General features: G+C 37.0%; 1 protein-coding gene across 1 annotated transcript in view; it reads left to right on the top strand.

Annotated features, from left to right (window-relative positions):
• LOC118853722 overlaps positions 1–27587 on the top strand; it is a 140468-nt gene that overhangs the window by 26780 nt on the left and 86101 nt on the right. The window contains exons 5-12 of the mRNA XM_036763906.1: positions 3207–3295; positions 6413–6512; positions 10482–10525; positions 12098–12175; positions 17024–17220; positions 21551–21615; positions 24094–24200; positions 27151–27262. Coding sequence (XP_036619801.1) covers positions 3207–3295; positions 6413–6512; positions 10482–10525; positions 12098–12175; positions 17024–17220; positions 21551–21615; positions 24094–24200; positions 27151–27262 — 792 coding nt within the window. The remainder of the gene's footprint in view (positions 1–3206; positions 3296–6412; positions 6513–10481; positions 10526–12097; positions 12176–17023; positions 17221–21550; positions 21616–24093; positions 24201–27150; positions 27263–27587) is intronic.

The raw sequence follows: 27587 nt of genomic DNA, 5'->3' as shown, positions 1-27587 counted from the left end.
AGGAGCATAGTGCAGTACAAAACTTGTCAGCACATATCAGGCCCCAGCAAACCTGGAACAGGCCTCAGGGTACTGAATCACTGGCAGCTGTGGCAGTTTCCAGACTTCTTAACACCCAAATGTCAAAAACAGCTTAGAAAGTCAGTAGGAAAGGTCTGTCAGTCTTAGGTGAGAGAGTAGTGGAGTTCCAGCTCCAGCTCCAGGGTGGTACGGCAGAGGCAGCAGTGGCAGCAGCTTCTGGAGTTCTTGGCCCATGGGATCGAGTGGCTGATCAGAGGGGGATTGCAAGGATCTCTTTGCTGGCACTGAGACAGGATTCTCTTGCTTTGCCAGTGCTTGGATCTGGGTTGCAGCCCTGGGTGGTGGTACTGAGGGGAGGAGGAGCACTGGAGTGATGGGGTAAATACCTCTCCTTTGATCATACCACCTTGGAAGAACTGAAAATTTACAGGCCCCTAGAAGTATCTCTGAAAATAGCTGCACAAAACTTCTGAAGCTTTGGGACAGTACACCCTCCACACGGGAAGCAGAGCCCTACTTTAACAAAGACTTAAGAAGTCAAGTAATTGGGAAAATGAGCAAACAGTGGAAAGAAAACTCAGACTATAGAATCTTACTTTGGTGACAAAGATCAAAACATACAACCAGAAGAAGACAACAAGGTCAAAGCTTCTACATCCAAAGCCTCTCAGAAAAATATGAATTGGTTGGAGGCCATGGAACAGCTCAAAAAGGATTTTGAAAATCAGGTAAGAGAAGTGGAGGAAAAATTGGGAAGAGAAATGAGAGTGATGCAAGAAAATCATGAAAAATGAGTCAACAGCTTGTTAAATGACACCGAAAAAATGCTGAAGAAAATATTTTAAAAATAGACTAACCCAAATGGCAAAAGAGGTCCAAAAAGCCGATGAGAAAAAGAATGCATTAAAAAGCAGAATTGGTCAAATGGAAAAGGAGGTCCAAAAGCTCACTGAAGAAAGTAATTCCTCAAAAATTAGAATGAAGCAAATGGAAGCTCTTGACTCTATGAGAAATCAAGAAATTGTAAAAACAGAAACAAAAGAATGAAAAAATAGAAGACAGTGTGAAATAACTCATTTGAAAAACTACTGACCTGGAAAATAGATCCAGGAGAGATAATTTAAAAATCCTTGAACTACCTGAAAGCCATGATCAAAAAAAGAACCTAGACATCATCTTTCAAGAAATTATCAAGGAAAACTGTCCTGATATTGTAGAACCAGAAGGTAAAATAGAAATTGAAAGACTCCACCAATCACCTCCTGAAAGAGATCCCAAAAGAAAAACTCCTAGGAATATTGTAGCCAAATTTCAGAGTTCCCAGGTCAAGTAGAAAATATTGCAAGCAGCCAGAAAGAGACAATTCAAGTATTGTGGAAATACAATCAGGATAACACAAGATCTAGCAGCTTCTACATAAAGAGATCAAAGAGCTTGGAATATGATATTCTGGAGGTCAAAGAAACTAGGATTAAAACCAAGAAGTCACCTGCCCAGCAAAACTGGGTAAAATCCTTCAGGAGAAAAAAATGGATATTCAGTGAAATAGAGGACTTTCAGGCATTCTGGATGAAAACACCAGAGCTGAAAAGAAAATTTGACTTTTAAATACAAGACTCAAGAGAAGAACAAAAAGCAAATCATCCCTTGTAATAAAGACGGAAAAAGAATAAAAGAAGTTTCAGCAAAACTAACCAGCTATAAAAAGAAAAAAGAAAGAAATGTTAGCTTTAGCAATAAGAGAAGAAAAAGAAATCTTAGTTTCTTTCAAAACTCAGTTTAAGCACCACTTTCTATATGAAATTTTTCTGGATTTCCTTAGATCTGCTACTGTCTTCTTCTCTTCTCCCATTACCATATATATAGAGACTAAATCCATCACTCTTTCTAATGTACCACACTCCCAGCATGCAGCAAGGTGCCTGGTATATAGTAGGTGCTTCTTAACTTATTGATATCAGATTGATTGATAATACCCACTCTACAAGGTAGTTAAAAGGAAAGTATTTTATGAACCGTAAAGTGCTATGTAGCTGCAAACTTAGGGGCAGCTACGTGGTGCGGTAGATAGGACACTGGGCATGGAATCAGGAAGGCTCATCTTCCTGAGTTCAAATCTGGCCTCAGACACTTACTAGGTATGTGACCCTGGGAAAGTCACTTGACCATGTTTGCCTCAATTCTTCATCTGTAAAATGAGATGGAGAAGGAAATAGCAAAATACTCTAGTATCGCTGCCAAGAAAACCCCAAAGGGACTCACAAAGCATGACTCTTCATGACTGAACAGCAATGGTAAATTTGTATTATTCTTATTGAAACATATTGTCATAAATTAGATGTTGGTGTGCTTTAAAGATAAGGATAGAGAGGTTTAGAGAGGGTATATGACTTTCCCAGGATCATACATCTCCTGAGTAGGTGAAGCAAGAATCAAGCCCAGACCTTCCCAAGCCTAATCCCAATGCTTTCTACTCTATGCCATGCTGCCTTTGGTGGACTGTGGGCTGGCCTGGGCATCAGGAAGATATAGATTGTTGAACTACATCTTGGAAAGGAGTATCTACATCACATATCCATATCAGATGAATTTGAGAATAAGAGTATCCACATCAGAATATCCCTAAGCCAATAAAATCATGAGACTGGGACAAAAAAAGACTTTACTAAAATACTTTCATAATGTTAGATTGGATTCGCTACTAAATGAATAAGGCCTTATTGATAAGAGAAAGCATGGTCCTGGGGAAAGAACAGTAGTTCTGGGTTTCAAGGACCAGGGTTCAAATCCTACCTTTGATACTTGCTACCTGTGCAACTGGGTATGTCACTTAAGCTGACTCATTTTCTTTATCTGTAAAGTGAGAGACTTGTCTAAGGAAACTCCGAGGTCCCTTCCATATTTATGAACCTAAAAAATTGATTATATGGGAATTTATTGTTTCCATATCAACAAAGGAAATGAAAAGCATATTCTTGACCGTAATACATGAATAAATGTTATAGTGAATTTGATGATATTATAGAAAAAATTGAAATGGATTCTGCCTACATCTTATAATTTCTATCACTATTGTAATATAATGGGTGCCAATAACCAAGTCATCTTTTTATGGAGTTTGATTGTCATTAATCTCTTTGTAAATATATTTTGTGCAATATTCATGTATTTGAATTTCTTCACAGAAAGATAATCTAAAAGGATCAGGGATTACAGATATTGAAAATGGAAAGCCATTTCCAGACACCATTCAAAGTATGAATGTATACCTTGGGTGAGTTTTTTTTTCCTTCTTGTATTTCTTCCTTTGGCAGTCAGTGGTGTGCAATTAAAGTAAAGCTTTGCCTTACAGGTTTGTTTGTTTGTTTTTTGAGGGGGAAGGTAGGGCAATTGGGGTTAAGTGATTTTCCCAAGGTCACACAGCTAGTACATGTGTCAAGTGTCTGAGGTCGGATTTGAACTCAGGTCCTCCTGACTCCAGGGCTGGTGCTCCACTGACTGCACCATCTAGCTGCCCCTTTGTTTTGTTTTAAGAGGAACTGGGCATTCAAACAGCAGAGATACCTGCATGAGGCCTAGTTCTCAACTTCCTGCTCATCTTATATTCTTCATCTCTTAGAGGGGTCCTGCACTCTCATGGCTTCAATTATCACTTCTGCATGTTTGACTTCCAGATCTATCCCTTTAGCTTTGATCTCTCCACCTCTCCATTGGGTCTCACCTCTAAATGTGCCCACGTGATTTTCATTATTTCAACTTAACTTGTCTAAAAATGAACTTATCACTTTTTTTCCTACCTAGTTGCTCTTCCAAACTCCATTTATCAGCGGTGCCTTCCACCAATCTCCCTCCGAGTCATCCTGGATTCTTTTTGTCTCTCTCATTCCATTATGCCACCAAGTGATTTAAATTTAGTGATCACTTATTATCTCCCCTGTCTCTCCCCCTCTATGTCTTTGCATAGACTGTATTGTATCACTCCTCATCTCTGCCTCTTGGAATATATAGCTTCCTTTAAGACCCAATTTTAAGTGCTGCCATCTACTCAGAACTAATTCTCCAAGTTGTTAGTGCCCCTTTCCCCAAATTGCTTTGAAAATATTTTGTTTTTTCATATATTGTATGCATTGTTTTCCCTTAACAGAATGAATGTGAGCTCCTTGAGGGCATGTGCTATTTGGTTTTGACTGTGTATCCCCAGGTGTTAGTACAGTGCTTAACAAACCTCATTGAATGATAGATGGTACTATGATAGATACAGGGGGATACACTGATAGTTATGACAAAGACTCTGTTCTCAAGAGGCTTATAATTTACTTGGAGGGAGACCTTATACACAAATGATTAAAGAGAAAGTATGATAAATACAAGGGAGAGGTCCAGGGAAAGTGTAACCAGAAATTTAAGGGAGGAAGAAATTACTTTCCAAAAATGTTAAAGCTTCTAGTCTAAATTACCGTATTTGAAGTTTCACATAAGGTATCAGAGCTTACTGAAATAGCCTTTCATGCCACGGCGAGAATCAGAGTATGACTCTTGTGCATCTTTCTTGCTCAAAGAAAGTCAGTGGCACCCTATAATCTATAGCAGTTTCTTTGTCTGGGGCCCATTAACTTTTAAAATAATATTTTATTTTTCCCCAATTACATGTAAATACAATTTTTAACATGCTTTCAAAAAGTTTTTAGTGTCAAATCCTATCTTCCCTGCTTCCTCTTCTCCTTCCCTGAGACAGTAAGCATTCTGATACAAGTTATACATGTGTAATCATATAAAACATATTTCCATATTAGTCATTTTGTGGGGAAAAAACTCAAACCAAAAAAAGAAAGAGAGTAGGAAAGAAAGTGAAAAATAGTATACTTTGATCTGCATTCAGACTCCATCAGTTCTTTCTCTGTGGATGGATAGAATTTTTTCATCATGAGTCCTTTGGAATTACCTTGGATCATTGTATTGTTGAGAATAGCTAAGTCATTCACAATTGATCAACATACAATATTGTAGTTACTGTATACAATGGTCACCTGGTTCTGCTCACTTCACTTTGCATCAGTTGTAAATCTTTCCAGGTTTTTCTGAAATCATCCTGCTCATAATTTCCTATATACTCCATTACAATCGTGTACCACAACTTGTTCATCCATTCCCCCAATTGATGGATATCCCCCAATTTCAACTCTTGGTGGGGCCCATTAACTTTTTAAAAAATTGATAACTATATTTCAAAATAATTGGTTTCCTTTGCAATCTTATATATTTTATTTTAAGCATTTTAAAACCTTATTCTGAGAAGGAGTCCATCAGATTTCACCAGGCTGGCAGAGGGGTCAGTGACACACAAAAATTTAAAAGCTTCTAGTCTATAGGGTCAAGTCCACACTTCTTAAATCATCATTCAGAGCCCTCTACAATCCAACCCTAATCTCCTTTATCTCCCCCTACTTCTCTTAGCTCCAACTAAAGTTAGATACTTCTTGTTTCTAAAACATCCTATTTGCATTCCCACCTCAGAAAGTTTTGCTTACCCTGTTCCCTTGCCTGGAATGTCAATGATGTTGATCCACTCTTCTCTCTTGTGTAAGTCTCTTCTTTCTAGATTCAACATAAACTCCACCTCTGGTGGGAGGGCTTCTTTTGCTACTGGCCTTTGGTGATGAAACCCTCCTTTTAGCCCTTGTAAGCATTTATTATCTGTCACATTTGTGTACCCATTAGCATATGCTTTCATTTTTTCTTCTTTATCTATATTTCCTAATTCCCTAATTAGATTATGAGCTCCTTGAAAGCAGGGACCATTTGTCTTTGTAACTGGTAAGTACCCCATATACAGTGTCATGTTCAATGTATGCTTGTTGATGCTGATAATGATGTATTTGGCTCTGGAATGGCCTAGTTTGGGATGCAATGCCTAGCATATAATAAGAGCTTAATAAATGCTTCTTCATTATTGTTTCTGCTGAATTGTTTTTCTTTTTTTCACAAGGGAAGGTTCAATATGTAGGGACGAATGTTGGGAGATAACCGGTATTTTAAAAAGCTATCAATAAAGCTTTTTTAAAAAAAGGGAAAAAAAGAGAGAAGTAAAATTCATAAATGTGAAAAGTTGGTTTAGATATAATTCTAGAGAAAATGCTGAGTTTTCTCAACTTAAAATGGAGAATATTCAGGAAATCTTTTTGTTGACATCATTTCACAGATTGAATGATGCAAAATACGGATGAGTCAGTGAGCAAAATTCACTTTAACAAAGCAAATTCAACAAACATTTATTAAGTATCATGTGGGGCACTGATAAATGAAATACTGAGATTTTTGTTCATTCAAAAACAGAAACCTAACATCAATCTTGATGAAAATAATCAATGCAGGTTTCCTTTGTTTCCCATAGTGCAAGACCCATAAGCCGAGCCCTTGACTTGGGTGCTGACATTGTTCTGACTGGCCGATGCGTGGACAGTGCTATTGTGCTAGGACCACTCATTCATTCTGTAAGTTCATTTGCTTTTAGGAAATGAGTTGAAACATACTGATAATGTTAAATCAACCATCTTTATTAGCAATAGATAAGTCTTTTGGGTATGATAAAACCTGTTTTAATTTTTTAAATGTCAGTCAAGTTTCTTAAAATATTAAAAGCAGAAATCTATCGTGAATAAATCAGAATTGAATAAGGTGAACTTTTTAAAGTATGTAAATAAAAAATGAGTAAGGAAGTGATTTGCAGTCCCATTCACTTACTTAGCAGTGTGACCACAGGCAAGTTACTTACTCTCTGGCTGCCTCAGTTTACCTCATCTGCAAAACAGAAATAGCATCTAGCTCCCAGGGTTGTTGTGAGGATCAAGTGGGATAACATATATAAAGTGCTTTGTAAATCTTAAAGCACTATATAAGTGTTAGTTACTATTATTGTTAAGAATAATAAGTGATCAACTACCTATGATTTATGGCATGCATTCTTAATAACAGCCCATGGTGGTGGGTTGTTTAGGTATTATTTTTCTCATTTTACTAAGGAGAAAATAATGTTTCAGGGAATACAAGTGACTTGCCCACCACCATCATGGTATTTACGTTGAAGGTGGGACTGAAACCAAGAGCTTCTCGCTCTTAAGTTTCCGGTGTTTCAGTGAACCTTGTTGGCTTTTTACAGTATTTTTAGCCTGGGGTCCTTGATAAATTTCAGGGGGTCCATGAACTTGGATGGGAAAAAGTTTCATTTTTATTTCAATATAGTTTATTTCCTTTTAAGGTCCTATGTATGTTACACATTTAAAAACATTCTGAAAAGGGATCCATAGGCTTCACTAGACCATCCAAGGGATCTGTAACACATGCAACGGTTAAAAACCCCTCATTTATCTTTACACAGATCTCACAGGAATTTTGGGAAAATAATATAGTTGAAGGATCTGTGATTTTAGTGGTGTATGTACCCATTTCACTAACACAGATATTAAGCTCCTTTATCCTTACCTTCATGAGTTACTGTTACTAAAAACACATATCATCTTACATCTAACCTTGCCATTAGCTTCTGAATACAGATAGAATGGTCCTCAGAGGAGAGACATACAATCCATCACAAGGCCCACACTTAGTCTTTCTAACTTGGTGGGACCTAGCAGGGCTTGCATTCCACTGGCATTGCCTCTGAGAAGCCACGTCCATGGCCATCCCCACAATGAAAAACTGGGATGGGACTTTAGGAGAAGAGAAAGTAAATAGGGGTATTTATGGACAAAATACTTTTAAATCCACGGAGTTAGAACTATTCAGAAACATAAAGTATTGTTATACTCACCTGTTCGAGTAAACAGTTTTTAAATAATCTCATTTTAGGGGGCTAGTTAATTCCCAGAACGGCCCCATAATTGCTAGGGTATTTGAGTACTGAAGTCTTCACTAGGAAGACTCAGTAGTTATACATGGGTAGTGATTGAGGACCCTACAATTAAAACTTGATCAGGGTTTAATACAGCAGTGTGTACCTGAATGGTGACACTAAATATCAGATAACTCTTTCCTCTTGGCATCTACAGTGACTAGTCAGTAATCTGTCTCACTGCCTTATGTATAAAGACAAATTCTAGCTCCAAGTAAATTATACTAGGAAGAGGGATCCCAAATAATTCTTGTGCTTCAGTGACACTTTTGGTCGACTTCTTTTCCAGTTTTCTAGGCAACTTCTTTGAGGTCCCCCTCATGAAATAAGTATGTCATGGATTTCAGTTGTCCCTGTTTCTACTCCTGTGTTGGTTGGTGTTAAATGTTAGCATTCCTTCTGTGGCCAACTTGAATGAAGCGATTACAACAAAATGCATTTTCGAAATTATGTTTGCCATTTGTTAAATATTAATGACTTGAATTAGAAAGGTATAAGGCTTTTTGCATGGAGAAGTCATTTTTAAACGTGTGTGAGGAAAACCAGTGAGTTAGCTTTTTCTCTATCTTTGTACAGATTACCCCCATTTGAGGTTGACCACAGGGTGGCGCTAACAGTTTTTGATTCATTAGTGAAATGTTCATGCGTTTTCCCTCTGCTGATCTGCTTTCATATTTTAAGCATTTTGTTTGAGCTTGACATTTCTTAAGTTAGTCAGGTTTCAAGGAAAAACTCATGGCAGGATGTAGGGATTTTTTTTGATAATTTAAATGTTTTGTATCCCCTTTCTAAAAAATAAGCAAAGGACCTGGTAGGTGTGAGTTATTTTCTTGATATTAAAAAAGCTTTAGAGTGTGTATGAATGCATGTAGTCATGCATACTTGCAGTTTTAAAATTTACAAAACTGAATTTCTTTTCCATATAGCTTTATCGTTTCTAACGGACATATCTGCTCTTTATAGACCTGTTTTTTAATTGTTAATGTCCAGCTAAGACTTGGGTTTTTTTTTAAAAAAACCTTTTAAACAATTTACTACTAATGTTGATCATTTAAAATAATTTCCCCTTCTTAATTACAATAACACTACTAATAATAGCTAATGCTTTAAGGTTTGCAGAGCACTTTACATGTATTATTTAATTTATCCTCACAACAGCCTCACTAGAAGATAGGTGCTGTTTCTATTCCCATTTTACAAATGATGAAAGCTAAGCAGACAAAAGTTAAGTGACTTATCCAGGGTCACAGAGCTAATAAATGTCAGAGACAGGATTTGAATTCAAGTCTTCCTGACTTCAAATCCAGGGTTTTATCCACTATGTAAAAAATTTTTTTTAAAAATAAATGTGCTTATTCTCCCCAGTAGAGACTAGCTCCTTCAGAACAAGAATTATTTTTCACTTTTTTTTTATCAGCAAGATCTCAGATTTATTAGGTGATTAATAAATGCTTACTAGATTGAAGTGAATTGTGTAGCATTTTAGTTGTAATTCAATTCATAAAAAAAAACTATTATTATCCTAGTAGAGAAGTTCTCCTCTCTGATACCTCCTCGTGGTATGGGGATGTTTCTTGGCTTCTTGAACATTCTGGTGATTGAGCCTAAATTACAGCAAGTTCTACCATATGGGTGAGGTTTCAAGCATGGGCCCGGTGATGGTCTGATATCCTAGACCCGGCCCAGGTTATTGGAGAGGCTCATCAGCAGGATGGCTGCAGGTGGATGGATCTTTCAGCTACAGTAGCTCTAAAGGACCTTAGTGTCTAAGGAGGTTCCAATCAGTGTAGGCAGGAATAGAACCTACAACAAAGCGATAATGACTTAAATACTGATGTATTCTAATTGATAGATGAGATTTGTAAGTCATATGCCTCCACTTGCTGTTTTTAAAAGTCATGACTTCTTAAGATCAGGAAAAATTCATGCTTTAAGACTGCCATTTTTATTTTATATATTTATAATATGTAATATTATAATATAATACATATGTATTTGCATCAAGCAGCGACCCATTTTCTAGTAGGTAATTTGATCTTGAGAGGTGATTTTTTTTAATTAAATTCAATATTTATTAATCATTTGCTTTTTGCGAAGCCCTGTCCAAGGTGTAGGGAAACAAAAACCAAAAATGATAAAAATTGCTGCCCTCACAGATTGTAGGGACACACTCTGTACAGAGATTAAGTCAATATAAGGTAGCTTGAGGAGGAACAATTATTGGTAATGGGGGGCTGGGGGCAGGGAGAGGATGAAAAGATGGTTCATGGAGGACATGAGATGTAACGTTCAAAAGTTGTTTGATATTGCTGACTTGCATTAATTATGCAAAGAATGATTGGCTTGGCTTGTCCTAGCACCAGTAGTTTTGGTCATTGTGTTTTATATGAGTGTTTATGAAAAGCTTTGATTTTGGTCACTTTAGAAATCTTTAATTTTATTTTCATTTGTATACTTGAATTATTTTAATTTCATAGTAATGACATATGCATGTAGTGATTCTGTTTACAAAAAGGCTTGATGTAATTGAAAATATTTTTATATTTTTACACTCAATTTTTTTCCCTTATAGTTTGGCTGGAATAGAAATGACTTTGACTTACTAGCAGCTGGAAGGTAAATCTTTTAATTTAACCATTTTTCCTGTTTTTTTTTTAATCACAAAAACAATAGTTTGATGAAACTTTTCAAATGTAAAATATCTGGTAGACTATGCCGACATTTTTTTTTATTAAAGACACTTCAAAATGAAATTTGTAGTGAAGTATTTTAAATAAGTGAGCTTGTCTTTAAACCTGAGAAAATTAATTAGGCTAATATTGCATAATGGAAATGAGAAAGCCTGAAATCAGTGGAAAGATGAATGCACTTGGTAGTCAGGAGACTTGGAGACTAGTGCTGCTGACTCTGCCACTGGGCGGTGTCTGGAGATGAAACTCTCCTGGTCTCCTTTTCCCTTGTTTGCAAAATATAGAAGTTGGCTTGCCTGAGATGACATTTTAGAATCCCTTCTGAATTTCACAGACTGAATCTATATAGTGAAATCTGTTGTTCTTCATCCTTAGTTTGAAGATGACCAGAAATATCACAGGGCAATGTCTTAACTTGCACTTTAATTGTGAGGCAGGGTTGCACAAAGTCAGCAGCCTCTCTCTTTCAGAGTCATCAGAGTACAGTAGCAAGACAAAGTCAGAATGATTGTACTGTGGTGGTGAATAGTGGGCTGGCCTGGGACCAGAAAGATTTGGGTTCAAGTCTTGCCTTTGACATATACTGTCTATGTGATCATGGGCAAGTCACTTCTCAGTATCCTAAAGCAACATCTAAAGCAAGGAATTTCAGACAACTTGCTGATCTGCTTCAATGGAAGGAGTTTCAACACTGGATTCCTCACACGGACAAGAGCATAGCTCCAAACCAAAGAAACAAAAAACAAAAAAACCTACCAGTCTTAATCACAGCTTTTAGGAAAATAGTGTCTTTTCCTTGTTATTGCTGTGGGTTTGTTGAAAATAATAAGTATTAATCATAGATTAATTTATAAAAGCATTGAATCTACATTAAATCTGTAAGAAATGACAAATGTCAAATTATGTCACTGTATGTAAAATCTTGAATTTAGTGCAACAAAAAACATTTATTAAGTACCTGCAATTGGGAAGGTGCTAAAAATAATCATTTACATATGTACATATATACATACCTATGTATGCATACAGATGTTATGCATATTTATAACATTTAAATATTAACAAAAACATTTATGTTGTTTCCTTTTGTCCTCATAATAACTTGGTGAAAATAGATCCCATAGATATTACAATTTCCATTTTATAGTTAAGAAAACTTGGGTTCAAGGACTTGCCCACTGCTAGTAAATGGTAGAGATGAGGTTCAAACCTCAGTTTCTCCTGAGTCCAAATCCAGTGGTCTTTCTATCATATTGGCTTTCTTTCAATTAATATAATTGGCCTTCCTTCAATTAGTGGTCAAACTTGAACATTAGCTGACTTTTAAAAAGTGGATAATCTATGTAAACTAACCAAAGCTGCTTTTCAGACATAGCACATTTTAACTTTTGTTGTTTAAATATAGTTTCATTTTAGTCCCTTTTTACTTTAGGTGTATTTCCTAACGGAAGTTTTGTTCATCATGATTAATGACAGATTACTTCTGTTTGTTTTGCAGTCTTGCAGGCCACCTCATTGAATGTGGTGCCCAGTGTACTGGGGGAATATACACCGATTGGCATACGGTGCCAGACTGGTAGGCCTCAGTCAATATATGTATGTGATGTTACAGCACAGGGGAGAAACTAGATTATGTGGCAATAAAATATACAGCTATTTCATCTATTCAACAGGAGTTAGTCATTGCAGAATTCTCTTAATCTCTTTTAGTATGACCTATGAGTAAATTATACTTAGTAAATGATATGATTAATTTACTAAAATTCAGAGCTTAGTTATGGGAGAATTTTCATAGTATCTTTGATCTTGTTTCTTATGAATTGTATGCCTTTGTTTCCTCTATCTGGACAATTAACTTCAATTACTGTTTTTGTTTGCCATTAAGTAGGTATTGTCTGGCATCCACAAGATAGATACAGAACTTCTGTCTTTAAGAAATAATTACAAAAACTCTGAAGACTCAGTCTTAATAAGACAAGCTATAGGAATTCAGTGTAGAGCCAGTTCATCTTTGAGGCTTTATTTTTGAAAAAGGTTGAAAGACCCCATTAGAGAAGGTACCCTACCTTCAATATCATCTCATAACATGAACCCCAAGGAGATTGTTTTAGGAAGACCTGGCTGTAGTAAGATGAGCCATTCATTCACACTTAAACCCACTGTTTAGGTCAAGTTCATTCGAGGCCCCTCAGCAACTGGGCCTCCACCTACCTTTCAGTCTTCTCTTTCATTCTTCCTCATTGTAGATCTTCCATTCTTAGAAGAGCTTGCTATCTCTAATGATTCTTCTATTTGTTTCACTTTCATTTCTTCTGATACAAAGGTTAAGTGACTTGCCCAGGACCACACAGCTAGTGACTGTTTGAGGCTAGATTTGAACTCAGGTCTTCCTGACTCCAGGTCCAAAACTCTTATCTGTTGCTCCACTTAGCTGCCTCCAACCATGTGGCCCAGCTAAACCCAGAAGGGTTTTTCAGTTCTATATTTTACAAGAGATCTAATGAAAGAATTGTAGTTACTGTTAATCAAAAGTAATTCTCACCCCAATATTGTAATGATTTCTTTTTAAAATAGTGCATTATGTTCCAGCGAGGACAACCTCTATATTTATAAAACATTTTAAATCTTTTAGTTGTCTTCTTCTAACAGCTTAAGAAAATTCTTACCAGATTAAATGTCAACTTTGTAAAAATAAAAATCTCTGCAATTATAGGCCAATATCTAGACAGGGTTAGGCTGACATCAATCCTCTTCTTTTCTCATACTTCCGATGAGCATAACATAATACAACCTCTGCAACTAAGTTGTGAAGGAAAGAAGATCCATCCTCTACTTTCAGTGGCTTCCCATTGCCTATTGAATAGCAAATAAACCGCTTACTCTGGCATTTAAGAACATCAAAGGTCTGATTCCAATCTATCTTTCCAGTCTCAATCAATCAAACATTTTATTAAGTGCCTAAATAATGCCAGGCACTGTACTAAGCACTGCATATAGAAAGAAAGAGCAGTCAGGTGGGCCAGTGGATAGAGTGCCCTGCCTGAAGTCATTTACTAGCTGTGTGACCCTCTTTGCCTCATCTGTAAAATGAACTGGAGAAGGAAATGGCAAACCACTCCAATATCTTTGCCAAGAAAGCCCCCAATGGGGTCATGGAGAGTCAGACATGACTTAAATGACTCAACAACATGACAGATCTGAGAATCATCTTCACAGAGCTGATAATTTAATCTATGAAAGCAGATAAGATCTCCAAGTGAGATAGTACAGAGAGGGAGAAAAGAAGGGAACTCAGGACAGACCCATGATTAGTGCTAAAATCAACCTTAGCTCCCATTAGTCTCCCTCACATACCCTTGGTGCTCCTGAAAAGGCACATACTGCTTTCTTTCTGCCATTTTTGGCCTTCTCTCTCCTGTCTCTAGCTCTTACTTACACTGTGACAGAATCATAGAATCTGAGAGTTGGAAGAGATCTCAGCAGCCAGTTAGTCCAACCCACACAGGAAAGAATTTCATTGATAACGTACCCACTGAGTGGCTCTCCAACCTCTGCTTAAAGATCCCCAAGGCCAGAGAATCCACCACCTTTCAAAGCAAGCCTTTGGGGGCAGCTATAATTGTAAGGAAGTTCTTCCTGACATCTTGCCTAAATTTGTCTTTCAAGCCTCTACCCATTTCTTCTGGTTTTGCCCTCTGGGTCCATACAGAACAAGCCTAATCTGTCCTCCAAATGATAGCCCTTCAGATACACAAACAGAGCTATCCTGTCTTCTTTTCTAAAGGCTAAAAGATGCTCAATTCCAGCAACTGAGTCTTCATTTGTCATGAACTCAAGGCTCTTCACCATCCTCTTCTGGATTATCATCTTTCTTTAAACCATTGTGCCCAGAAATGAATGCACTACTCCAGATGAGGTCAGATAAAGCTAAATTAATTACCCGTTCCCTATTCCTGGAAGCCATACCTTTCCTAACGCTGCCCAAGAACACACTAACTTCATCGGTTGCTATAATCACACTGCTTCCTGATATCCTGTCTCCCTGGGCTGTGTCACCCAAGCCATCTCTATCACAGGCCCTCTGTATAGGTGCCACCTTTGTGAGTAAGTCTCAGTGTCTCAGCTCCCAGGTGAATATGATCTCCACTCACTCAAATTTCTTAGAGCACTCACTTTCCCTGGCCTCTCTTTTGCAATTGTCACACTTTCTCTTGTCTTATATTGACTTGGTGACATATTGCACTCCCCCATTAGATTGTAAATTGCTTAAGAATAGTTGTGTCATATCTGTAGGGTTCTCTGGCTCCTGACACGTTGCTTTGCAAACAATAATCAGAGAGTCAAGAGCATTTATTAATTATTATTTAATTATTAATCCATTATATAACATTTATTGTATTATTAATTTATTAATATGTGGGAGAAAATATTGGGGTTAAAGAAAGGTGAAAACAGTCCCTGCCCTCAGGGAACTCACAGTTAGAACTGAAGGGAACCTCAGGGAGAAGGTGCTAGGTGGGGGGAGGAGGGTTAGGAAAGGCCTGTCATAGAAGGTGGGATTGGAGTTGAGACTCAAAAAGAGGAGTGAGGAGGCAGAACATTCCAGGAACAGGGGATGGCCAGTGATAAAGAACAGTCAGGAGATGGAGTAAGGTGTATTAGAAATAGCCAGAAGGTCAAGGTTGTGGGATCTCAGAATATGCAAATGGGAGTAAACTGTAAGAAGACTAGTGGGATGATAAATGTTTTAATTGCATAAGATTAAATTGAAACATTAAGTTAGAGGGCCAGTAGATCTATTATTGCAAAACTGTAAAAAAAAAAACAAAACCTATTGCATATGAAATTAGCAAATTATTGGTTGATATCGCTATAGCAACCAAGGATTTGTTTTTAAAGCAAAATAAGCTCCAGGACTCAACATTTATATAACATGATTAGTAAACAGCGAATTATTCCCTATACAACAACAAGCAGCCAGCAGGGATGCTCTTAGGCTAATTTCAGAATGTATCTTTAGACAAACCAACCTGGGTGGATCCATTTATGCTCATCTCCCTCTACATCTCTCCCCCTTGCTTTGCATTATTCCAGTACAAACATAAAGCTATCCCCCAAATTCTGAGTCAGCATTCACAGGAAGCAGCCTGAGTGTCACTGGAGTTTAAAAAGGGCAGTGGAAACCAGTTTCTCCCAGCCCTGCTTGGGGTTCAAAGGCAGGGCCTCCATCTTCATGACTCTTCTCTGATTTTCCTTGACGGCTGCAAGCATCTGCTTTGTCATCCTTTATTTTAAATATTAGAACCCAGGCCAGGATTTCCCTTCACCCTTACTTTAGGAAGAACTAGATCCTTTCACTTTTAGCCCTCTTCCCTCCCAGTGGAATTCTACAGAGGCACATTTCGGATAGCCATCAACCCCACCCTTTGGGATTTGGTTTTTCTTTCTGGGTCCCAGGAGCATCCTACTTTCCATGTTTCAGGGTTCTCAGTAAGTAGCAACGTAATTGAACATGGCAAAATATGAAATGTGAAAGTGGCTAAGAGAGGGCTGGAACTGGACTGGACATGTGATTTCACCAGTGTGAGGCACTCCTTTTGCCAATGACGGTTGGCAGCTATTCTTCAAGTGTAGCCTAGCGAATTGCCCGAGGTATAAGTCTCTTGCCAGAGGTCATATAGCCAGTACGTATCAGACTCTGAGGCTAGCTTGCTGTCTTCTGCTTTGGCCTTCCACTTTCATAGAGTGTATTGAATAATGATTTACTACTATATAGTGTCTTCCACTGTAGCCCATTTCCAATGCCTAGTGCTAACTGAGACTGACCTTGGGTTCTCAGATGTTATAGGAGCACAGCACAAGCTCCTGAGAATCTTTCCAAGCTGAACACTTACTCTGAGCCTGGTGATGACTGTTGTCTGGAGACCATTTTGGAGAGGCTCATCACCAGGAATTTGGCCACAGATGCTCAAGAATACTGTTTAATAAGGTTTAGAGGAGTTGCGATATGTCTTGGTGGAGGGAGTACCTACACTAATGAAATCACAGGTCCCAAAAGTATAAATATTGATCTTTATTTATTGTATGGTAATAATAATAATATACATGTATATAATATTTTACATTTGTGAAGCATTTTGGATACATACTTAAAACAAATTTATAAAAAAATGTTTCTATAAGTATTGTTATCTTCACTTTATAGTTGAGGAAACTGAGGTATAAACAGGTTCAGTGATTTGTCCACAGTCAGCATAGCTAAGGTGTCCATGGTAGGATCTGAATCCAAGTCTTTCTGATTCCAACTCCAAAATTTTATCCACTATGCCACCCTGAAATTTTATTTTGCATAAAAATGTTCTTTCTTCTGCTTTTCTCTCTAGATGTTCTGAATTACAAAGGGTTTCCTTTGTTTACTCCTTAGGCACAACATAGGATTTCCCATAGTGGAATGTTCTCCTGATGGACAATTTGTTCTGTCCAAGCCTCCTGACACCGGAGGCCTTGTGTCTTTTGGTACTGTGGCTGAACAGTTGGTGTATGAAATAGGAAATCCTCAACTCTACCTCTTGCCAGATGTGACCTGTGACTTTTCTCAAGTCACTCTTACTGAAATTCCAGGTCAGTGATCATGATGGCTAAAAGAGAGAAATATGGAAAGAGGTTTTGGAGAAGTTTGGCGTGTGTTTGGGGGAGATAGACGTAGAAATAGTCTGATGGATATTACAAATAGAATATGTATATTCAGATAAAATTTTAGTTGTTTGTCAAACTGAAGTCCATTTCTCCAAGCACAATTTAGAAACCTGACAACTGCGGTCACAGACATTATTATATAAGTCAGAGGCTTGTTAGAAGGGAATAAATGAAGTTCCTTAGCTCTTCAGAAGGAACCTAGTCAAACATCTGCAGACTCATAAAGTCTTAGACTTAGAATAGAAAGGATCTCAGCAAGCCATCCAGTCCCACACATGCCCAAAAGGAATCCCCACTATTCCATCACAATCCCCACATTACAGGGGTTTGTTCAGCCTCTGCTTGGAGAACTCCAGGAGAGGGAATCCTCCTGCTCTTGAGGTAACCTGGTTCATTTTGGGACCACTTTAATTACTAGGAATTATTGCTGATGTAAATTGGCCACTTTGTAATTTTTTGCTCATTGATCTCTGTTCCGTCCCTTGGAGTGAATAAAATGACTGAACCTGAACAAATTAATAGCTGGAAATATTATAGAATTATTGGCAGGTGAAATCAATCATATTTTGTGTATATTAGTGATCTGAGGGAAAAAAGAAAAACTACAAATTAATGATACATGTTACTACTCACTAACCCTGAAATTATTAAGAGATATTTAAAAACAAATTAGCAATTTATAACCATTGGCAAGATAAAAAATACTGACATGAAAGTGAAATTCTGTTGAACTCGAAGACAGAAGTATAGACTGATATAATTCTTTGGTGAAAATGGTTGATAGAAGTTTATGGGGGAAACACTCATCTGACAGAAGAAACTTAGATTAGGTTCAAAAACCATTTATTAAGTGCCTATTTCTTGCAAGTCACTGTGCTAATAAAGGTTTGTCATGAAAATCTTCTTATAAAGAAGCATTTCAAAAATCTTTCCTAAGCACCAATGACAATAACTAGCATTTTGTAGAGCACTTTAAAGTTTGCAAAACATGTTACATACGTCATCTCATTGGAACATTTCGCCAACCCTATGACTTAGGTGTTACAGCTACTGTTATCCTCACTTTATAGATGAAGAAATTGAAGCTCTAGTGGTGGTCACCCAGGTAGTAAGTGCCAGAATTGGGACTTGAACCTAGGTCCACATAAATTCAAGTCTAGCACCAGTCTATGACTCCAGCCTGCTGCACTAAGGAGTGTGTGTATTTTATAATAGTGATGACTGATTTTTTTTTGAGGTATTCAGGATTAAGTGACTTGCCCAGGGTAACATAGCTAGTAAATGTCTGAGGCTGTATTTGAACTTAGGTCCTTCTGAGTCTAGGGCCGATGCTCTCTATCCATTGTGCTACCCGGCTGCCCCATAACTTATGTTTCTTTAGCACTTTAGTTTACAAAATGTTCGATAGGCAGTCACCATGTTTGAGTCTCAAAACATCCGTATGAGGGAGCTAGCGTAAGAATTGTTGTCTCTACTCTGCAGATGAGAACATTAGGGCTAAGAAAAGTTAAGTGGCTTATAGAAAGCCAATTTGCTTTAGGCATCTGAGCCAGCATTCAGACTCAGGCATTCTTATGCCCAAGTTATCATTCCTTTCACTGTAGTTTGCTGCCTCTTAAAGAAAATGTTTTCCATTCTGTGAAACCTGAAATTATTTTGTTCAGAATCTGGCAACTATTTTCACCAAGAGATGTTTTGTACCTTGAAAATGGTGAGAGGAACTGTTTGGGCAAAACTTTGGTGGTGCCAGCCTGAAAGAAAATATTTATTTTGGCTTCAATGATTGAAAACATTTAACTCATTTTCCCTACTTGACTTAACTTTGTCTTTCATTATTTTTGTGGCCAACTAAATTTAGCTTTCCTGACTCCCGTATTTTGGGCACAGCCTGCTCCCTTGTGCACAACACAAGCTGAGAGTTAAAAATAGCATTCTTTACTTCCAATTTAAGTTTTGGCCTCTTTTAGTTAAATTTCATGGAAAATAATCTATCATTATTAAATTAGAAGTTGTTTCCCAGGCCTTTTCCCCATTTTGTCTGTTAATCATTGCTTTATCATTTTGTTTTTAAAAAATGTCATTTAGACCAAGTAAGAAGATTATGCGAGAAAATATAGAATTTTCCCAAGCCACACCAAATTAGAAATCTTACTTGCAAGGGACTTGATAATTTGTATTATTTCTGTTAAGCAGAGCACAAGACAGTTTAAAACAATTGATAAAACCTCTTTAATTAATAAGCCTTTTAAAAAGCAATCATTAAGAAGACAATATAAAATAGCCTTAATAAGTCTCGCTCTCTCTCTTTCTCTATCGCTCTCTCTCTCTCTCTCCTTCTCTCTCCCCTTCCTTTTTTAAGAAATAACCTCTCAATGAACTTTTGGCTCATAAATGACCTGATATGACATAATTGAACTTACAACGAACTTTCACATGTACTTTCAATTATCCTTGAGAAATATAACAGATGGAAAATAGACAGATTTCTCAAATATTTTTAGTTGCAAGTACTTCGACATGTCCAACAGAGACAACAGGGCAGGCTATCTCTTACCATTGTTTATGTTACTGATTTTATTGTACTCCCGGCTGTTCGGATATAATTCAAGTCTGAACTAAGAGGTGCTGCTTTGCTTCAATTTGATGGACATCTTGATTTAAAATATATAGAATGTCTATATATTTAAATACATATATAAACATGTATATATTGACATGTAAACATACAAATCTGTAGATCTTTTTCACATAACCTGCTTATGTACATAGATGTGAAGATTGGCACATATATGTTTATATATTTTAAATACTTAATATATGTAAAATTTTCACTAAAGTCCTGCCCTGATGCCTTATGATGATTTGGTGGTGACCCTGAGTTCTCAAAGGTTGTGAATACAATACAAGCTCAGAAAAGTCCTACCAGGCTAGAAAGGCTTTGTGTGTGCACAAACTGTATTTGTATCATCTGCTGACCAGCCTAGCTAAGTTTGGAAAGACTTACTGCCTGGTTAGCTACCAGGTGGCAAATTTTGGGGCCACATCAACTTGGGAAGATTGTCTTCTAAGGCACACAGTGGTTGCAATCTCTATCGGTGAAGAGATCACCTACTCCAAGGAAATGATAGTCTCTTGAAGTTTTGAAGTGAGAGATATGAGGGAAGAGAAAGAGGTGAAAGGGAGAAAAAGAGAATTTAAATTGGAAACTTAAAGTCAATACTTAAGACCATTGGTAGTATTGTCATTGTATAACCATGACATTGAAGTTGTTCAGGGCAGCCTTTACCCTTCGTTGTGGAATCTAATGGGAAATGACCCTGGCATTGCTGAAAGGAACTTTTCAACCAGAACTTTTTAAAGTGTTCTTAGTGAAATATCAATGCTCTTGATTTAATTTTTAGATTAGATTTAATCTTTAGATTAAACTACGTAAAGTCAGAAAGACGTTGTTTCTGTGACCATTATTTTGAGAATGATGGAAATTATTTATTAATGATTCTTATACATAGTGCCCAGTCAGCCAGGGTGAACTGTTGATGGAAACAGTGATGGTGAACTGAAACTTTTTTCTCTTTAAAATAAACAGCTATGCAAGGTGTGCCTATTGTATGACCAAGAGTACAATGGAGTGCCCCTTATCTATCCACGGTCTAATATTTTTATGCTATTTGACATTACCTTCCATGGTATTTTAAGTGTTATTTAGCACAAATAGAGATTGATTCATCATTCCTGATTTACATAAAAATACGGCTCAGTTAGTCTTGATTAGTGTGACTGTTGAATCCCATGAAGTAGTTGTACATATTCAGATTTGCACTATTTGGAGTTATAGTGATGCAAATGCTACAAATCAGGCCTTGATTTATGGTTTGGCTGATTGTCAAGACTTAAGAAAGTGACAGAGAAAATGTCAAAAATGTGAATTAAACTTCAAAGTGTGTTGTATGTACCTTTTTTCCCCCAGAGAACCTATTGGTAAACATTTACCAGCACACCCCTAGGTCAAAATTTTTCCAACCACTGGCTGGTAGAGTCATTGCAAAGGTCTATGATGCTAGGACACAAGACCATACCCCAAATGTCTAGGCTCATCGATAAGATCTGGGCCTTATAGAAGAGTGAAAGAAACCACGCTAATGACATTCATTCTTATTTTTTAGTACGAGCTTATTTTAACAATGGCCCATAAAAAGAATGCATACTTCTTTGTTCTATATAATATAGATGCTGAGTTTTCCTTTTCAATTTTTAGGTATTGAAGGTGGGGCTGTGCAAGTCAATGGAGCAAAGGGATCATCTCCTTCTGCATCTTATAAGGTTCCTTTCCTTTTTTTTTTAATTTCATCAGGAATTTAAATGATGATGCTCACACAGACCAATTCTCTTACAATGCAATGGAGATTATGCATTAGGTTTGAGTAATTTTTTTTTTAATTTGCAAAGAGCATGGTTTTGTGTGATAAGGCCGTTAGATAAATGTCTTTATATATTGGTAAAAATTGGATTGGAATACTTTGAGTCCAATTTTGTGTCATGTTACCTGTGGGTAAAGTTAGAGGACATTCCTGGTATAAGAAACAATCTAAAACAAGAGCATGGAAACTGTGAAAGCCCATAGTGTGTTTTGGAAATTAGAGATAGTATAATCAACTGGTCCGTAAAGGGGAATGGTGTAAGAGAAAACTGGCAATGTAGGCTGGGTCTTTGGATGCAAATGGTTTCCATCATCTGTTACCATTGCCTAATACACTACTCTAGAGAATGAAATTACCCTTTGCTGTTTTCTCCACAGTTGGGCATCATGATAGACTAAAATTGTTGGTGAATTACTCAATTCTTTTGGCAATCCCTATAGCATACACATAGCCTTACTGAGTGCAGGTTTCTTTTTCTTTCTTCCTTTCCTTCTTTCCTTCTTTCTTTCTTCTTTCCTTCCTTCCTTTCTTTCTTTCTTCCCTTCTTTCTTTCTCTCTCTTTCTTTCTTTCTTTCTTTTTTTGTTTGGCAACAGCTGAGAGTGTGGAAATGAGCAGTTTATTTATTTTAGCCTACATAGCCATGTTTCCATGATTCAAGAATGAAGCAGGAATCTAAGAGAAGGCAATTATGGTAGATTTGAGAAATAGGGGTACAGAGAATACCCCATTTTTGATATTGAAAATAATGTTTAATTTTTAAAGTTGATAAAAAGAATGCAAAAAACCCATAAGATTTAATTATAAACATTGTTTTATAAATACTATGTAATACATGGGTTTCCTTGTTTTAATTCTGTTTGTGAATGTGTCCAGAGGTAGAAAAAGTGATGGTTCCATCAAATATGACTTAAGAATGATAATAAAAATGAGAAAACAATGTTGAACCTAAAAGGCTGATCATATTCTTTCTCATTTAGAAACTAACAAGGAGAGGGAACAGACATAGAGACTTTTAAAAAATTAACACGGACCACCTTGATTTGTAATGATTATGTCTGTACATTTCCCAATATGAAACCATCATTACCAAAAATACATTTATAGTTCCCAAATAATACAATGTCCTAGGTGGTGCACAAATCACCATTTAAATGGTGATATCTCTAATTCATTATAAATAATATAATGTAAGCATCTTGAAGGCAGGGGCTATTTTTCACTTTATTTTTATATCCCCAGTGCCTAGCAAAGTGCCTTGTAGTAGATGTTTAATAAATGCTTATCGAATTAAATTGAATTATTATCATCTAACATGCATCAGCTTGAATATATTCTAGGTATACAATGGTAAAACCATTTCACTGATTTCATTTTAGTGAAAACTATTTTCTAGAAGAAATTGAAATTAACTGCTCTTCAATAGCTTTATAATAAACGCCAGAGGATTTCAACATCTTCCCAAGGGATATTATGACTTTGCCATCATTATGGAGCAGAGTTGAATTTAATTTTTGCAACCTGGAACCTCAGCTCTAATATTGCATTCTAAGATTTAGTTTTAGTGGTAGATGTTCATGTGTGTCTTGGTGCGTGAAATATTTTTTTACACTCAACAACATCACCTACAGTAGTCATAGTATGTGTATATGAAAGGCCCTTTCCATATAGTGTATGGAATATATGAAATAATCAATGTGAAATTAAGGTTTTTGTAAAGTAATGAGATTATTTACAAAGTGGTGGACATAATTGGACCAAGTAGAGAAAAAAAAATTGATTTTCTTAGAGCTTTAAAAGCAATGAAACATTTTAAAACTTTTACTAAGTTCGGAAGCAAAGTTAATTAGACTCACAATTCACTTTTTTTAATTGATGGAAACATTTTACAAATTTTTGTTTTTTTTTCTTTTGCTTTCACTGTTAGCTCAATGGAATTTTAAAAATTAATGCTTAATTGTTAATTAGCTTTTAATGTAGCCTTTCTCTGTATCATCTTCTAGGTAATCTCTAAAAGTCTTTGAAGCTCTATAGTTTTATGTTCCTAATTTTTGTTTTGCAGACCAGTAGATGCTTTCCCAAATAGATCAATTCCAAGTGTGGGGCTTAGCTCTTCTTTACACGGATATTTTCAGAGTCTGGTACATAGCCCCTTAAGACTCATGGTCTTCCAAACACATTAGTGCCCCCCACCACCACCACCAAATTAATCACCCCAATGCCACTATCTTGCAGGTTTCAGACTTGTTGTTTGTGTTTAGGAGAAACCATTTCTTTTTTATTATAATAAACCAAAGATGCTTCTGCACTATAATTCTGGGATATTTTATTATTAACTACAGATAAGTCCCTTGGCTTAATCTACTAACATTTTGCCAATAGGTGAGTGCTTCTTACCTGGATGGTTTCAAGGCAACAGCTGTGTGTCCAATAGGAGGGCCAAAAGCCACAGAGAAAGGAAGGCGGACAGCTGAAAGTATTTTGAGAAGGTTGGTGTCTGATACAGAGGTATGCATTTTCTTTCATGTTTGGTTTGCTTAATAATAATAATGATAGCTAGCATTTACATGTCACCTATTTTTGTGCCAGGCACTGGGCTAGGTGCTTTAAAAATATTATCTCAGTTGATCCTCACAACAACCCTGGGAGGTAGGTGCTACTATAATCTCCATATCATTGTTGAGGAAACTGAGGCAGAGGTTAAGTGAGTGGTCCAAGGTCACACAGCTATTATTTCTGCATTCTCTGCAAGTAAGTATCTCAGGTCATATTTGAATAGAGGGCTTCCCTGACTTCAGACCCAAGTCTCTACCCGCTGGACCACCTAGCTGCCTGATCACTTTTGGCTCTAAAACTCTGGCATGAAGTCTCAAGGCATCCCTATAAAATTTTCAGACATGAGTCTTTTTACTACTACTTTTACTTCACTCAACTGGGAGATCAAACCACATGACTTTATAGTGATCATTTAAATTAAATTTAGCATAAACCATTATGTTGAATGAGTCCAATAGAGAAGGCACATCTAGGTTTTGTCCAAGAGTTCATATTCTTTGAGACAAAACATGGGTGCACAATTGTATACAATCCTAGGAGCATCCAAAGAAATCCCAAAGGGTCATTTAGTTTATCTTGAAGTTTCAAAGCAGGACTACAGTTCCACTAAAGCAGTTTTATTTCCCTCAAGAATATTCAGAGATGGACTTTTCACAATCTCCTGTGGTAATGCAGTCCATAATCTTATATTTATAACCAAGGAGATCTTTCTCATATCAATGCTAATAAATCATCCATGCCATCTCTGTAACAGAATTCGAGGAGCCTGATTTGTATATCATGTGATGTATATTTAGAGAATGCTATGGAGATATTCTGACTAGGTCCTGTCCTAGACCCTCTTCTTGTCTGGCTCAACCCTCTCTCTTCATAACTTCATCAGCTCCCATGAGTTTAACTATACAGTTGGCTCCCACATCTAAGCATCTAGCCCCATTCTCTCTTCTAAATGCCAGTCCTAGCCTGTTTCAATTGGACATTTCAAACAGGGTGTCTCAGAGACATGTTAAACAAAACATATCTAAAAACAAACTTTTTATCTTTCCTCTTCCCCTTGTCCAAGCTGACCTTTTTCTGTCAAAGGCATCACCATCCATCCAGTCTTCCAGGTTGGTAATCTCAGCATTATCCTCAACTTTTCACCCTCCTTCATCCCACATATCTAATCAGTTGCCAAATCTTGCCATTTCTACCTCCACAATGTCTCTTTTACTCACACATTTGAGGCCCTCATCAATAGTATCAATAGTATGCAATACTAATTCATGTCCTTCCCTCATTTCTTCCTACTCAAGTGCATAACCGCAAAGTGATGCCAAAGTGGTTTTCCTCATAGTTCTGGCCATGTGACTGCCCTGTTTAATCAACTCCCATGGCTTCCTATGGCATGTAGGATAGATTTTCAACTCCTCTGTTTAGCTTTTAAAGTCCTACAGAGTCTGGCCCCAACCTGTCATTCCAACCTCACTGGGCATTACTTCCTCTCTCATGTTCTTTGATTCAGGCAAATTGTCCTTCAACAAGTGACACCCCATCTCCTGTGTCTCTGACACAGGCCATTCCACACACATGCCTGGAATGCTTTCTCTCTTTCACTGCCTCTCTTCATTTAAGAAGAAGCTCAAGCACCGTCTTCTACAAAACGCCTTTCCTATCCCCCAGCTGCTAGTGCCCTTGCTCCAAAGTGTCCTTGCATTTAACAGCTTCAATATGTTCATATTTATTAACTTTTATACATGCTGTATATATTTTTTGTACATACTTCTCTCTCCCATAGAATGTAAACTCTTTGAGAGCCAGGATTATTCGTATTCCTGGGCCTAGCAAAGTGCCTGGCACATAGTAAACACTTAATAAATACCTGTGGATTAATTGATTGTCCTTCATTGCCCCCGGTCTTATTTTCTCTGAATTAAATAATCCCTAAGCTTAAATATTTTTCCTTTGTTACCTTGGGCCCATTAATTATTTTCATCACCATCGTCTTATAATTTTTTTTCTCATATCTGGTTGGTAGATATTCTTGGGACTTTATCTGTACTCAATATATTAATAGTCTTGTAATAGTTTTGTTCAGTGATATATAGATGGGAGAGTTATCTTGTGGCTTCTATATATTACAATCTTGTGTGTGTGTATGTGTGTATACATACTGTAGTCTTCCATATATATTCTATACATGGAAATAAATATGTATTTCCCTATATATAGGATGTGTATGGAAGAATATAGAGTATATACTATACTGTAAAACTATTTACAATTATATTTTGAATATACATATGGAGGGCTATAGTATGTAGGAGCCACAAAAGAATTAATGTTATGAAAGTCAGAGCTACAAAAGCTGCTATAACTTAAAAGAAAAATAAAAGAAGTAAGTCACAACCCTCCCCACTCCCTCCAATAGCATAGAGAAGGAGGAAATAGGGTAGGAAGGGATGAAGTGGGAACATTTTGAAAGGAAGGAATGAAGGTAGATGAAAAAATAATGCAGCAGGGGTACAAGTCCAGGGAATTGGGGCCAGATCCAGTTTTCGAGAGGGCAGAAGGTTAGAATCTTTCAGCAAGAATACTTGATTTTACTATTTTTCTTGGTCCCGTTGCTACTACAGTATCTTTGCATGATGAAATAGTGTGAATTCAGGGCCAGAGGCAGAAAGTTTGTACTGTGGGGCACCAGAAATAGCAAGCACCTACGGAAATTACTGGGATTAGGAGGAGTATAGACTTCCCAAGTGTCTCCAAATGGGGCAGCATCTCTGACTCTGTCACTCACCATGGTTACCGGCCTCATCAGGCAGCACAAGCAAAGGGACGAGGATACTGCTCTGCATTAGTTTCTTTAGTATTTTTAAAATGAGAACTTTTTTTGTTTGCTAGAACTCGCCTTATGTTTGAAGAGCTGGGCTTGGAAGATTATGATGCTGTTCACATTCAGATTTTAGGAGCTGAAGACACATACGGGCCCCATGCAAAAGCCAGCCTAGGTGGGGTAAGTATCTTCATAAGCTCAGATTATTCTCTGCATAGTTAGATAAAGTACCCCACTGATGGGGTCCCAGGTCCATTGATGTAGCCAACAGCAAGATCCTCCAAGCATTCCTTGCTTCTGTTTAATTGACTAAAAAAGAATCAATCCCATGTATAAAAGTGTTGAGTATATAGATTCACTTGGCTTTTATGGTAACGTTGGATTTGTGGCAATAGCTTTTGTAGCATTATTTCTTTTGGAGCATGCATATCTTTGATCTGTGTTTCCTTTAAAAGGTGTGTTTTAATTTTAATATTACCTACCTGCCTATGCCTTTTCTTTCCTT

This window comes from Trichosurus vulpecula, chromosome 6 (genome assembly GCF_011100635.1).
Source record: "Trichosurus vulpecula isolate mTriVul1 chromosome 6, mTriVul1.pri, whole genome shotgun sequence".
Lineage (NCBI taxonomy): Eukaryota > Metazoa > Chordata > Mammalia > Diprotodontia > Phalangeridae > Trichosurus > Trichosurus vulpecula.
Note: the sequence above shows the minus strand (reverse complement) of the source record. Positions and strands in the feature narration are given on the sequence as shown.